The following is a 16,113-nucleotide window of genomic DNA, read 5'->3' as shown; positions in this document are numbered from 1 at the left end:
TGCCTGTCAAGGCCTGGAGGAATTTCCCCTGATGCTCACATAACCCCAAACACAACAGCAAACAAACATGGACATATAATGTTTATAAATATACAAATATATCATTACTACTCTTTGGGACATGAGTGAAGAAGAATTAAGAGATATTAATAAAAGTCCTTTCCAGGACTGAAAGCCATAAGAAGTCTTTTTCAGGGCTGAAGAAAACATAATTAAAAGAAGCCCCAAAGGGTCAATGATGAAAATAAAGGCACTTAGTCAAAACTGATTATTATTATTCATTATTCATATAACAGTCGCATACAGAAGGGCAAGTTAAGATAGAGGCCCCATTGTAATAGGTACTGTGTAAATTTATAACAGAAAGCAGACTCTGCTGCAAAGAGCTTATAGTCTATGGCTCCTGCTATGAGAGCATTTACACATAAAGGTGCTTAACTTCACTCCAAGCACAAATGCACGCAGGGATAGTAGATATAAGAAAGACAACCTTTTTTCCATGGAAGAAAGAAAAAAATAGGTTGCTATAACAGAAATTGCTCACAGGCATAATTTTAAAGATATTCTCAGGGTGAATAATTAAATACCTAAAAGCTCCCTCTTGAAGGATAAACTAAAAGAAAGAATCAACAAAATAAGACAAACAAGAATAATCCTCGGGAATAATGAAAAAAAATCAAAATTAACATAAATTCCTTCAGAAGAAAACAAACTTTAGGTATTTCCCTGAAGAAACAAGAATTAAATTAACTTTCTTTTGTGAAACATACAATAGAAGTTTTTTAAGGGTTTCAGCACCAGAATTTCTCACTTGAGGCCTTAACTTTTAAAGTATTATTTTCCAGAGTTTTCATGAGAGGTTTTATTTTCTTCCTCCGTAATCAAAGAATTTTCAAAACTAAATACATATTTTATATTTTAAATCCTTAAAAGAGATATTGGCTGAAAACAAATTTGAACATACATTTAAAATAAACATTTACACTTGTATGTTGTTGATGTGGTGATTATATCTTGCTTATATTGTAGTAGTGCCTAGAAGCTTCAGTCATGAACTAGGACCCCATTGTGCTAAGTGCTGGACAAACACAGAACAAAATCTTCTTAAATAGAAAATGAATCAGCCCTTCCAAAATGAAGCTATTTTCCAAAAGCCAATTTCTCTAGCCGCCACTGCCAATGCAAAGATATAAAGCTAGGGTTTGAGCCTGCAAACGCTGACCTATGTCAATAACTTTACACATGTCATTAATGAGTAAACATGCTTATGTAAAGTTTGTGGAATCAAGTCATTGGTTTGGAATTGCAAATGTGTGGATGCCATGCAAGCATATGTGTGCCCAATGGGTCATCCCATTGTCCTGGCTGTAGCTCCGTTCCACACAGTGAACTGAAATACACAAAAAAAGTCTTCTTTTATTAATAAATAATGAATTAATAATGAATAATAAAATAAATTTTAATAATACTTAGCACTTGTGTCTCCAACTATCCTCACAGTAAGCCTCACACTACCTCTGTAAGATATGGAATAATTATTATCCCCATTTTACCAATGGAGAAATTGAGGCATAGATATTAAGCGACTGGTGTGAGGTCACACAGGCAGTCAGCATGCAATCTGCGATTAGAATTCAGGTGTTCCTGTCTCCCAGTCCTGTGCTCTGGCCAAAAAACTCTCTTTATTAATATTCATATAGCCATATAACAAAAGGAATAAATACCAGAAAATGACACATCCTGTAGAGAACATCTTTTGTTATAAGACGCACAGTTATTTGGTACTCTCCACATAAATGATATATGTATAGTTAGTCCATGCATCCAGTGTGCACTCTCTCTACCAAAATGCAGCAATCAGCTCTCAAAGAAAAACAAATCTTTACCTGTATCTTTAGAGAAAGTTTCAAAATATATTTTAAAAAAACCATACTGGAAAAGGATCAGCCATCAGGAGTTTTGCTATTAATTAAACTACAAAATTACTTATTCTTTTATTCTGAAGGAAAGCAGTCTGAGTTAGGTTATTAGAGAGACAAAGGGGTTCCAATATCTTTTATTGGATCAAGTTCCATTGGTGAAAGAGATAAGCTTTCCAGCTACATAGAGCTCTTCTTCGGGACTAATTCTTCTTGAGTTAGGTTATGGTATCCTAAACAGGTAACAAAGATAACAAACTATGGTATCCCACAGCTTCCTACACCTCAAGAACCTCCAGTCCTGAAGTCAGACCAGCAATCCTTGCATTTGTATTCTGGTATTGGCTTTTAGCAAAATACTGGGCTCCAATTTTGCACTCAGTATGATCTCTGGACCTCTCCTTAACTACTTGGTAAAATATAAAGAATAATTATACCCACTTGTGATGCTCTATGGAATCTGGGGGACACTTTAGAATATGTTGTAAAATTGCAATGAGTTATACCAGATATGCCATGTAAGATATTTGTGAAAATGTTATAATTTGCCAAATATGATAATCTTGTTTATATGTTTGTATCACCTTTGCATTATGGGTTATAGATATGTATGTATGTCTGTGTTTCAAAACTTGTGCTATGCTTCTGGGTGACAACCCCAGACAGTTTGGCATCAGCATTGCCTAGCCTGCTTGATGGTCCATTGAGAGCCATCAGCTATACAATTTACCCACTGAGAGAAGGCAAATACATCTTATGACTCAGTCCTTATGACCTATGGACAGAACTCTAAGGCTTTCAAGCCCATGTGCTGGGCAGCTTGTGTTTGGAACAAAGGAAGCACAGGCCGCATGGCAAAAAAATATAAAAGGCAGCTGCATCTTCTCCATTTTGTCTACATTCCTGCTTCTTACCTCTGGAGGAACTTTGCTACAAACTGAAACTCTGAACAAAGGACTGAATGACCCACCCAAGCTGTGGATGTATTCCAGAGAGATTTTCAAGCCAGTAAACTCACCAATACTACTAGGAACCTGATATATGGACTTAGAAGTCTTTGTATGTATGTGACTGCTTTACCATTTAACATCTCTCTTCTTGTTCTTTCCTTTATCTTTGCATGTGAAGGCTGGATCCGTCTGACTGAGGCAACCTGGTTCAACCTGGTTCAATGGTCAGGAAGGTGGTGACAGCAAGCGTTGTGGAACGCTTAAGAGCACGACAAGACATGTAGGCGTCCTGGTCATCCACTGCGCCCTGCCCTATCTCCAGCCGTCTCAACTTCTGTCCTGCCACTGGATACAGATAGGAACTGAGAAGAGAGAGTGAGGCTGACGTCGCGCAACTCTCCCTCACTTTAATCCAATTCACGCGCAAGACTCGACATCATATCATATAATATTACATCATATCAAGTCCTGTGGCAATGGGAGATGAAGCAGCAGGTGTGGATACACTGGGAGCTGTAGCCGCGGACCTGCGACCGAAGCAGCATCTTCTTGAGCGACTGCGCAGCCCTATTCAGGATTGCACTGTTCACCTCCGTAGAATGAGGAGGGGGCTAGAAAAGGTGCCCTAAACATCGCCTGCTTCACCTTACTCTGGCCAGCATACCGTGGCTGGCAGGGATCCCACAAAAGTGGTTGAACAAAAACAAAAACAAAACTTAGAATGACACCGATCACTATTGGCACATAGAACGTGTGCACGTTACTGGACAACATCACGGCAGACAGACCAGAGAGAAGAACAGCACTTGTCGCTAGAGAGCTCACATGCTACAACATTGACATTGCAGCCCTTAGCGAAACTCGCCTTGTTAATGAAGGACAGCTGTCTGAGTCGGGCAGTGGCTATACATTCTTTTGGAGTGGCTGCAGCAGTGATGAGCGTGGCGAATCTGGAGTTGGCTTCGCCATCAAGAATCATCTTGTTCGGAAACTTGCCAGTTCCCCCAAGGGTATGAATGACCGGCTCATGAGAATGCAGCTTTCGCTTCAAAAAGGAAAACAGGCTACTTTGATCAGCGCATATGCTCCTACAATGACCAACCCAGAGGATGTGAAGGATAAATTCTATGAAGAACTAGATACTCTTCTATCGTCAGTGCACCGCACAGACAAGCTGATTCTTCTTGGCCATTTTAACGCAAGAGTCGGATGTGATGCCGCAGCCTGGGAAGGAGTCATCGGGAAAAATGGAGTGGGAAAGTGTAACAGCAATGGCCTGTTACTGCTGAAAACTTGTGCAGCACATGTCCTTCTGATCAGCAATACGGTCTTCCGCCTTCCTACCCGTAACAGGACTTCATGGATGCATCCCCGTTCCAAGCACTGGCATTTGATCGATTATGTCATCATCAGGAGAAGGGACAGACAAGATGTCAGGGTTACAAAAGCTATGTGTGGTGCTGACTGTTGGACGGATCATAGGCTCATAGTATCCAAAATGAAGCCCTGTATCATGCCGAAGAGACGACCACAAGGCTGTAAGGCTCTCAAAAGGATCAATGTGTCAAAGCTGAAGAACAGCCGCATCACTGAAAATCTAGCGGAAGACCTAGAGAATGAGCTTGCTGATCTTCATATTGAGGATGACGCTGAGAAAGTCTGGGAGCGATTCTGCAACATTGTCCATGCAGCTGCATCGAAGGTATTGGGGCCCTCCACATGCAGGCGGCAAGACTGGTTTGACAAAAATGATGCAGAAATCCAGGCCTTACTTGCTGAGAAGCACCGCCTGCATCGTGCATATCAAAACGATCTATCTTCAACGGCAAAGAAGACCGCCTTTATCAACGCTCGCAGAACAGTACAGAACCGACTATGCAAAATGCGGGACTTGTGGCTGAGCGCCAAAGCAGATGAAATACAGGCATATGCGGACAGAAATGACTATAAGCAGTTTTATGAAGCCCTCAACACACTCTATGGTCCACAGTCTTTTGGGAGCTTTCCCCTCCTGAACTCTGATGGTACTGTGCTCCTTACAGAGAAGATGCAGATTCTCCAGAGATGGGCTGAACACCTTGAAGCAATTCTCAATCGCCCCTCAGTCATCAATGATGAGGCCATTGACAAGATGCCCCAGGTTGCAGTCAATGACTCCACGGACGCTTCACCAAAGAGGACGAAGTGAAGAAAGCTATCAACCAGCTGTCAAGTGGCAAAGCCCCAGGGTCAGATGCCATACCAGCAGAGGTGTACAAAGTTGGTGTACCCGTGCTGCTACAGAAACTCACTGAGCTGTTTCAGTCCTTCTGGAAGCAGGGAACCATTCCACAAGAATATAGAGACACGTCCATCTTGCACCTCTATAAGAGGAAGCGCAATCGCCAGGTATGCGATAATCACCGTAGAATCTTGCTGCTTTCTACAGCGGGGAAAGTTCTTGCACGGGTTCTGTTGAACCGATTGATCACTCACCTGGAGAAGGGCTTACTGCCCAAATCACAGTGTGGCTTCTGCAAAAGATGTGGGACTATTGACATGATCTTTGCTGTGCGTCAGCTACAGGAGAAATGTCAAGAGCAGAATCGTGAACTCTACACAACTTTTGTGGACCTCACGAAAGCATTTGACTCTGTCAGTCACCAGGGCCTGAGGAGGATCATGTTGAAATTTGGCTGTCCAGACAGATTTATATGAGTGGTACATCAATTTCATCATGGTATGATGTCTCGTGTCCTGGATGACGGTGAAACATCTGAGACCTTCCCAGTCACCAACGGCGTCAAGCAAGGGTGTGTTTTAGCACCCACTTTGTTCAGCATGATATTCTCTGCCACTTTGACTGATGGCTTTCAACACTGAAGGAGTAGGCCTGAAGTATAGAACTGACGGGAAAATATTCAATCTGAGGCGACTACGTGCCATCACCAAGGTGAAGGAAACTGTACTTCGAGATTTTCTTTTTACTGATGATTGTGCTCTGAATGCTAGTACAGAGCTAGAAATGCAAGCCAGTATGGACAAGTTTTCAACTGCATGCAACAACTTCGGTCTCATCATTAACATCAAGAAGACTGAGGTCATGCACCAGCCAGCTCCCCACGCTCCGTACTCAGAACCGTCCATCACTGTAAATGGACAGAGACTTCAGACAGTGGACCACTTCACATACCTGGGCTGTACCCTTTCCCAAGCAGTGTCAATTGATGATGAAGTAAACTGCAGAATTGCTAAAGCCAGCTCTGCATTTGGCCGATTGCACTCCAACGTTTGGGAACGTCGGGGGATCAGCCTATCAATGAAGCTGAAGGTCTACCGAGCAGTGGTGCTTCCAACTCTGCTGTACGCCTGCGAGACATGGACTGTCTATCGGAGTCATGCACGAAGGCTCAATCACTTCCACATTTCCTGTCTGCGAAAGCTTCTAAAAATCAGATGGCAGGACAAAGTGCCTGATACTGATGTCCTTACTAGAGCCAGTCTGCCATCAGTTCACACATTGCTGATGAGAGCCCAGACCAGGTGGGCCGGACATGTTGTGAGAATGTCAGACGAACGCATTCCTAAACAGCTCTTCTATGGAGAACTCACTCAGGGAAAGCGCTCCGAGGGAGGACAAAAGAAGGGGTTCAAGGACACGCTGAAGACCTCTTTGAAGTCCTTCGAGATCAACACCGCCACATGGGAAACCTTCGCATTGAACTGTCCAGCATGGCACAGCCTCATTCACACAGGCAGTAATACCTCTGAGGCGAGGCATATTGCTGAGGCTGAAAAAAGCGTGAGCTTCGCAAGTCCAGAGCTGCTCGTACATCGTTGACAGTTCCATTACATGTCTGCCCGACGTGTGACAGGACGTTCCATGCCCAAATCGGACTGATCAGTCATCTTCGGACGCACAGAGCCCGGTCATCGAAAGAATGAGTTGTTGAGGTCTTCATCGATAACGATGGACGAACATCATAATAAACCTTTAGTTTTAGACACTAAAGGATTGGCTGGCAGCATGATATTTTGGGTAAGATCCAAACCTGGTGACGTGGCTGACCCTTTGGGGTCAGAAGAACATTTTGTATATGTGAGCAGAGTTTAAAATAACTTCTCACTGTACCGGACCTAGGTGCTGATTGGGAGCCAGAGAACTGGAATGCAATAAGGGGGCTGTGTGATTTCTTTTTTGCTTCTTGATAATCAGTGTGGGGGATCAGAAGCACAGTGTGTGACTGGTTGAGGGGAATAATTTCAGTGTTACCCGCTAGTCTTGGGAGTATCTGCTCTCCCTTTTGCAGCCTGCCCTGACCTTGGCATTTCCAGTGAGGGCTGCATCGGGCGTCCCAGGTCACAATGTGGACAGAACAGAGTGCTGCAACTGCATTCAAGTAACATCATAAAACCTTTGAAAACAATGCAACATCATAAAATGTTGGGCCACAATTTTGCCCTCAGTATAATCTCTGGAGCTCTCCTTACCTATCTGGTAAAATATAAAGAATGATACCCACCTATCTCAAAGGGGTATTATGAAGCTTACCTAATATTTTTTAAAAGATGTCAAAATTGTCTGAAAGGCGCTATGAATGCAAATTACTAGTTTTTCACAGCAAACTTTTTATTGACAGTTCCCATGTAGGCAAGAGTTTGTGATAGAAGAGCTATTCTTCCAAATGATCACAATGCATCTTGCAGGAAAAAAAAACCCATAAGTCTAGTTAAACATATATAATTATACATACAATTATACCTTAGAAATGTAGAACCCTGTCCTGCAGTATTGCTTAAAGCACATGAGTAATCCCACTCACCTCAACCCCCAGTCCTACAATCAAATACATGGAGGCAGACCCTTGCCCCTGTGTGGCCTCTCACTGACTTTAGTGCAGCTCCACATTGATGTGAGTTTTGCCTATCTGAATCCAATTGCAGGATCAGGGCCTTAATCTTTCTATATTTGTTATATGTTAGTTTTCCCCCCTCATGAACACACACTTTTGGTATTTTTACAAAAAAGATTACACTGAAAATTGAGAGGGGGAGGGATAAAGTAAAACTGTCAGGGAAACCTAAAGGCATTAAAGAAGTTTGGCACAAAGATGTTTCATTATATAGTGATGCTGCCACCTTAAGGTTAAAAAAAAATCATGTGCTTTTCAAACTTCGTACATAGTTATACAAAGGCCTAACATTAATGTGTGGTCTAAATTAAATTTTAGACATTTTTATACAGCCCCAGTTTCTCAAATATTGTTGATACTCTCACTAACGCTCCTTTTATTTTCTGCGTTAGGTTCCTAGTACAATTTTATATGCTTTGAAATTAAAATTTGTTAGTCTCTAAGGTGCCACAAGTACTCCTATAATATATTAGAGGAGACCATGAGATGTGCTGGAAGCAGTCAGTGTGGGAGAGATAAATGTTAGTACAATGAGAAATAAAATAGAAATAATTTTAAAAAAGCCTTCTATCCAAGGATTTCAAATCCCTTTATAAATATTAATGAACACATGCTCAACCCCTGCAAACACTTACACACATGCTGTACTCACATGTGTAGTCGTGTGTGACTTCACATTCTATTGACTTCACTTCAATTGAAATGGGTGCCTAACCTTAGGCTCCTTTACAAATCCTAGACTAAATTCCCTTGTCAAAGATGGAGGACTCGTAAAGATCTTGGGATATTTATTTATTCTATGCTCATTAAATGAATAAACTTTAAATGGCCACATTATAATGACATTGAGATCATAGGTCAAATGCAAGATCTTATTGGGAATATAGGGAAAATTACTTTTCCAGTTACTTATGGCACATAAGAGGCTGAAAGCATATTTGTTCGTCTGGAATTGCAGGTTTAGTATAAAATTATTGGAATTTACTCTGTAGAGGAAAAGACAAGCAAATCTTGCTGTGAGAGCTATGCTGTGCCATAAAAAGCACTATGTACCTTATGGACTGAGACGTTTATCTAACAGGATAAGTGCTATATAAGTTTAATCACATTAATCAATTAATTGTGATTAAATGTCACACACTCAGAAGAGTAATTAGTATCTATAATCAAACATAAACTGATCATGGACTGAGAAAACTGCAGTCTGAAAAACTAGGGCCCTCATCCCTCAAGGAGCTCCATGTGGGTGGACCTTTGCATCTGTGTGGAACTCATTGTGTGATCGAGGCCTAAGGCCAGAAGTTATGCTGAGGGAACATTGTTCCCATAGCTAACATTTTTATATAAACAAATTAGTTGATTTTCATATAGAGAGGTCACAAATAAAAGGGAACCCTTTTGGCAAAATTTTCCCATTTGAGCCCTATATGAACTCAGGACCCATCTGAGAAGAACAGACTATGCAGTGAGGTGAAATTTCAAGATTAACCTAAGAAGGAGAAATAAACCTTGGGGAAAGCGAAGTTCTGAGCTGTCAGCTAAGACTAAGGAACTGCCTTGAGGGTTGCCTATTACCAGGTTAATGATGTGAATTCTGATGACCCAGGTGAATACTCTGTAGCTGACTTTTTTAAATCTCTCACAGAATTGAAAATGGACTCCCACATTCTCTTCAACCAGACCAAACCCTAGAGATATATTTTCCTTGTTTCTTATTAATTCACAGTTCCATATGCCTGAGATTTTAACTCATTGAATTCCTTTTTTCCTTTTGTTCTTAAATATCACAAGAACCAACTGTTTTAAGATCTAATGAAATAAAAGACACTAGTGCAGTGGTGGGCAATCTGTGTCTGGAGGTTGCCCACCACTGCTCTAGTGCTTTGTGTTTTATATTCTGCAAGTACATGTATTTACTCTTTATATAGTCATCCAATCTACAGTACAGTGGTCCTAACATCTCTTTTGTATGGCTCTTAGACATGGACTCTTTATTGACGACATAGAATAGAAGAATATGAGGGTTGGAAGGGACCTCAGGAGGAGGTCATCTAGTCCAACCCCCTGCTCAAAGCAGGACCAATCCCCAGACAGATTTTTGCCCCAGATCCCTAAATGGCCCCTTCAAGGATTGAACTCACAACCCTGGGTTTAGCAGGCCAATGCTCAAAGCACTTAGATATCCCTTCCCCCATATTGAACAGCTTGAGCAATTTCATATGTGTTCCCTCTACTTAATAATGAGCATTCATTGGCAGGACAGAGTGACCAATATTAAGGTCCTCGAGAGTAAACACAACCAGCATCAAGGAAATGCTATTGAGAGTGCAACTTAGGTGGGCTGGACATGACATCAAAATGGAAGACCACTGCCTCCTAAAACAGAACTTGTATGGGGAGCTGAGGCAAGGCAAAAGAAAGAAAGGTCATTCCTACAAGCACTTCAAAGATAACTTGAAGATCAGTCTCCAATGGGCTGGCATCAATTTAAAAAAACTCAAGCAAATGTCTCAGAACAGGACTCACTAGCTATCTCTGACAAGATCAGCATGCAACAGATTTGAACGGAATCGATGAAATCGTCTCCAGGCTGCACGTGAAAGGCGCCACAGAGCTGCATTGTCAAACATCATAGATCCGGACTTTTCATACCCTCAGTGCAGCTGACTGCGTGCATTAGGGTTTGGACTTCAGAGTCATATGCGTAGCCATAGATGAGAATTGGGACAATATCAGCAGCAGCAGCGATGGACTACCAACAGTCATAAAATACCTCATGCAATCTATGGATGTCAAGGAATATATTTTTGATATCCAATTGTTCCAGTATTGCAGTGTGATGAATCTGTTCTTGATAAGATTTCACTATGGACTTGTGTACATAGGAGAGTTATATTGATATAAGGTAAGATATTAATTTAAATTGGTATATGTTGTATAGCACTGGTAACAGTTCAATCTAACCTGGAAAACGCCACTCTTATTCTGGACCAAGCGTATCTGCATAGAGATTTATACCAGTTAAACTATAGTGGCTTAATTGTTCTAGTGAAATTACACTGGTAGAGCTTCCAGCGTAGACAAGCCCTGACACAAGCAGCAATTGTATGATGAAATTTGTGGTGAAACAGGCACTGTGCGTAAAATCCTGGACCCCCAAGGTTAATAGTGTTTTGCCATTGACTGCAATGAAGACAGGATTTCAAGTAACTTTGGGAGGAAGGATGGTATTGTGGTTAAACCAGCAGATGGGAGTTTAACTCTCTCTTGATACTTATCACATTTCCTGTGTGACCTTGAGCAAACTACTTTACTTCTCTTTACTCAGTTTCCACATCTGTCAACTGGGGATAATAATACTTACGTACTTCACAGGGGTGCTGAAAGCTAGGTATATTAATGTTTCTGAAGTGTGCTGAAATCCTTTGATGAAGAGTGCTATAATGTATTCTAAGGTAATATTATTATGTACTCCCATGAAAAGACTATCTCTTCCTCTCCCACTCAAATATCTAAGGCCTGAGTCCTTTTCCTGAACACTATAAATAGTTTCCTCAAACTTTGTAGTCCACAGTCCAAAATATGTAGGACTTACAAGCTTATTATATTGTTGAAATTCAGTTTTTAAAGTCAGCATGTTAGTAAGGGCTTACAAAAACCAAACCAAAACTATGAGTTAGTGCTAATGTACAAAGTTCTTCTCACTCACTTGCTTAGACCAGGTAACATTTTTTTAATGGCAAATAAAATACAATTAGTCTTTTTTCATAATTCTCAATCATTGTGGTGATGGACAAGCTAAGGTTGTGTCTGGGCTGGCAAATTTTCAGCAGTGCCTTTTAATATACCTTTACTATATATCCTTTTGCACATATTTCAAAAGGTTTTTGCTTAATTATAGAACATAAAGGAATCAAAATTATTATTCTTTTTCCAGCGCATGGCATTGCAATAATCTTCAATTAAAAACAACAAAATGTTTTCTGGCCATTCAGACCTCTTCATTTGGGCCTTGTTCCTGCAAACATTCCCTCACATGCTATAACATTTAGAGCTATGAGGAGGATAGAAATTCCATTTCACAAAGGGTTTTACGTAGAGCTGTCAAGCGATAAAAAAAAAAAAATCGCCATTAATCGCATGATTAAAATAATTAATCGTGATGAATCGCACTGTTAAACAGTAATATAATACCATTTATTTAAATATTTTTGGATGTTTTCTACATTTTCAAATATATTGATTTCAATTACAACACAGAATAAAAGTGTACAGTGCTCACTTTATATTTAGTTTTTATTACAAATATTTACACTGTGTATTTCAATTCACCTAATACAAGTACTGTAGTGCAATCTATTAATGAAAGTTGAACTTACAAATGTAGAATTATGTACAAAAATAACTGCATTCAAAAATAAAACAATGTAAGGGGGAGGGATAGCTCAGTGGTTTGAGCATTGGCCTGCTAAACCCAAGGTTGTGAGTTCAGTCCTTGAGGGGGCCACTTAGGGATCTGGGGCAAAAATCAGTACTTGGTCCTACTAGTGAAGGCAGGGGGCTGGACTTGATGACCTTTCAAGGTCCCTTCCAGCTCTATAAGATAGGTCTCTCTCTCTTTGTATATAAAACTTTAGAACCTACAAGTCCACTCAGTCCTACTTCAGTCGATTGCTCAGACAAACACATTTGGTTACAATTTGCAGGAGATAATGCTGCCCACATCTTGTTTACTATGTCACCTGAAAGTGAGAACAGGTGTTCACATGGCAGTGTTGTAGCCGGCATCACAAGATAATTATGTGCCAGATGCACTAAAGATTCATATGTCCCTTCATGCTTCAACCCCCATTCCAGAATATTGCCATCAGTACCTCCACTTCTAGATATTAACATGTGTTTAATAACTATACACTTCATACTTAAATATCTGAGCCATCTTATCCAGGGCTACACATTTTATACACATTGACTCAGGGAACTACATTTTCTGGCATATTCTGAACAGTGCTGAGCACAGATGGTGCCCTGTAAATAAGACAAATCATAACAATAATCGTCGACTTTATGGACTCTGTGGATGCAATTTCTGTTCTTTGTTCTGGAATTGGCCAAGATACAGATGAAACCCTAAGAATTTGAGGCATAAACACATCTGAGACTTATAAAACACTATTTCATTCCTTCCTTTTCTCAAACTCAGAACAAAAAATGACAAAACAAAATGGTTTTCAGTTAAAATGTAAAATTGCACAGCAGCCATTGCTCTACAACCCAGCCTGGGGCAGAACTTGCCACCGCTTGGGGGTTAAGTGATCTTCTCTCATCTGATTCTCCTTCTCTATCCTTCCTGACGTCTGTGCTGTTTTTCATGCTGTCAACCATGACATCCATCCCAATCTCCTGAGACCATTTGCTGGAGTCTCAGAGAACTGGCTGCCTTGGTTTTACACCCCTCTATCAGAGACGCCTTTTTTTACAGCATGCAGCAGGCTGGTCTGCTGGATAGGGAGCTGGCCCTGGGTTCTACTCCCCCCTCCCCCGGACTTCCTATATGACTTCAGGCCAGTGCCTTAAGAACAGAGTTTCAAAACCTTTTAGGCACCTAGGCATCTAGTGGGGTTTACAAAGCACCTAAACTTCTAGGCACTTTTGAAAATCCCACTAAGTGCCTAAATACCTTTGAAAATCTGGCCTTTAGTCTGTGTGTCCCTCAGTGCCCCATCTGTGCAATGGGGATAACAGCATTGCTCTACCTCACTGAGGGGCTGTGAGGAGAAACAGGTTAGACCTTGTCAGGCGCTCAAACACTAGGATGATGGGGCCACATAAGTATCACAGGTAGGGTGGGAACCTCTCTTCCCCTGCTTCCCCTTCTTTTCACCTATGCCCCTTCTCTGAATGTCCCCCTTTTCTGAATGTAACCTTGGCTCAGAGAGGTTGGCTGTATTTTTTCTGAGTCCCTAAACCCCTAAACCAGTGGTTTTCAATCTGCGGGTCGTGACTCAGTACTGGGTCACAGAATGTTAGGCACTAGTCACAGCGGCTCTGGTCAGCACCGCCGACTGGGCCATTAAAAGTCCCATTGGCAGTGCTGCCCGGCTAAGGCAGGCTAGTTCTTATCAGTTCTGACACGCGCTGCGCCCTGGAAGCAGCCAGCAGCGGGTCTGGCTCCTAGGCGAGAGGGCCAGAGGGCTCCGTTCGCTGCCCCTGCCCTGAGCTCCTGGGGGGCGAAGTTGGGTGCCTGAGAGTGAGAGGTGTGCAGAGCCGCTTGCATACCTCTGCCTAGAAGCCGGACCTGCTGCTGGCTGCTTCCGGGGTGCAGCGGGGTCTGCGGTGCCAGGACAGGCAGGAAGCCTGACTTAGCACCCCCGCTGCACTGCTGACTGGGAGCCGCCCGAGGTAAGCCCGCACCCCAATCCCCTTCTCCGAGCCTCCCCAAACCTGGAGCCCCTTCCTGCTCCTAAACCCCTCATCCCCAGCCCCGAGCTCTGACCCCCTCCTGCACCCCAACCACCTGCCCCAGCCCAGATCCCCCTCCCACATCCTGAACACCTCATTCCCAGCGCCACCCTGCAGCCCTCAACCCTGCATCCCAATCTTCTGCCTTAGCCCTGAGTCCCTCCCACACCCCAAACCCCTCATCCCCAGCTCCGTTGGGTTCTGAGCATCAACAATTTTCTTCAACTAGGTCACCAGAAAAAAAGTTTGTAAACCACTGCTCTAAAACAACCCCTTCCCCCTGGGATTCCTGTTTTACGGGCTAGACTTCCAGGCTTTTAATTTAATCACCAGCCCTTTATCTTAATCACCCTGCCTTTGTTTGTAAACAAAATACTGACTCCCTGCTCCAGGGGCACCTCTCCTCTGCAGAATTTACATTTCACACTAAGGGTATGTCTTCACTGGTGGCAGCACTTTAACATGGCTTGTGTAGTCGCAGCATAGTGCTGGGAGAGAGCTCTCCCAGCATGCTAAAAAAACCCATCTCCGCAAGGGGAATAGATCCCAGCGCTGGGGCACTGTCTACACCAACACTTTACAGTGCTGAAACTTGCAGTGCTCGGGTGTGTTTTTTCACACCCGAGTGAGAAAGTTGCAACGCTGTAAAGTGCCAATGTAGACAAGACCTAATGCTGTGCTGTAGTTAAGAGCTCCACTTGGGAACTTGCATACCTCCTGTATGAAACTCGGGGGGAGGGGGCTTCTGCCTTCCCCTGTCCCCCCCTGAAAGGCTATGCCATCCTAAATATAATTTAACACCAATTTTTTTAAGCTAACTTATATATTGCTTGGCAACTAAGGTACTTTCCTCTGGTTTTAGGAAGATTGATCTTTCATGCTTTGCTATTGTACAAAGTGTTGTATATACTCTGCAGGAAGTATGATGTTGGAGCATGTGAGTCTTTATTATGACAGTCTTTCTCGTGATGACTGGCAGTTGGCTGTTTGGGTGATGCAGTGTTTTGAGGGTCTGTTCTGATATCAGTTGCTTGTCAGCCCTCAGGGGTGACCAAACTTACTGACCCTCAGAGCCACATGATAATCTTCAAAAACAACAAGGAGTCTGGTGGCACCTTAAAGACTAACAGATTTATTTGGGCATAAGCTTTCGTGAGTAAAAACCTCACTTCTTCGCACCAGACTCCTTGTTGTTTTTGTAGATACAGACTAACACGGCTACCCCGATACATGATAATCTTCAGAAGTTCAAGGGCCAGGCTCGCCTGGCAGGGCTCAGGGCTTCAGCTCAGCAGGAGGCACCTGCTGGGGCTTGGGGCTCCGTCCGGGGTAGCTCTTCAGCAAGATTGGGGATGAAGCCTGAGCTTCCCTCCCTCAAGTCTGATAGGTAGGGAAGGGATTGGGGGGTGTCTGCAAGCCACATTTTAACTGTAAAATAGCTGCATGTGGCTCGTGAGATGCAGTTTGGCCACTCCTAGTATATACATTCAATGTCCTGCTGATCAAGTCTCAATGGCATGAATATTTCACCATCCTCCAGCTCTGTGTTTTTGTCTTGTGTTCCTAGGGGAAAGTGCATTTGCAGTTTTGGTGAAATAACTTATCAGTGAATGAGTATACATGAATGAAAATTTAGCTGTTCAATACATGTAGCTTAATTCAAATTGCATGATTTGTCCTGAGGAAATGGTTTAATCCTGAGTTTAATCACAAGGTTTTAAAAAATTAATATAGCTTGGGCTCATTTTATTTTCCTTCTGGTTTCTGAGTGTTTGAGGTTGCATTAGTTGACACTTTTCAAGCATTTGCATCGGTCAGAGCTAGAAGCTTTCTTTAAAAAAAATTGAAAGCTAAGAGTGTCATCTAATCCCATGACTCCTGCAGCTGGGG

General features: G+C 42.4%; 1 protein-coding gene across 1 annotated transcript; it reads left to right on the top strand.

Moving 5' to 3' along the window:
• The first annotated feature begins 3,345 nt into the window (after window positions 1–3,345).
• LOC117875499 lies at window positions 3,346–10,097 on the top strand. Its single transcript, XM_034766887.1, is given in 5 exon segments — window positions 3,346–3,489; window positions 3,618–4,793; window positions 5,189–5,724; window positions 5,726–5,801; window positions 10,020–10,097. Coding segments are annotated over 5 exon segments (2,010 nt in total).
• Window positions 10,098–16,113: the final 6,016 nt, after the last annotated feature.

The sequence above is a fragment of the Trachemys scripta genome, chromosome 3 (genome assembly GCF_013100865.1).
Source record: "Trachemys scripta elegans isolate TJP31775 chromosome 3, CAS_Tse_1.0, whole genome shotgun sequence".
Classification (NCBI taxonomy): domain Eukaryota; kingdom Metazoa; phylum Chordata; order Testudines; family Emydidae; genus Trachemys; species Trachemys scripta.
This window is presented reverse-complemented; position numbering and strand designations above follow the sequence as displayed.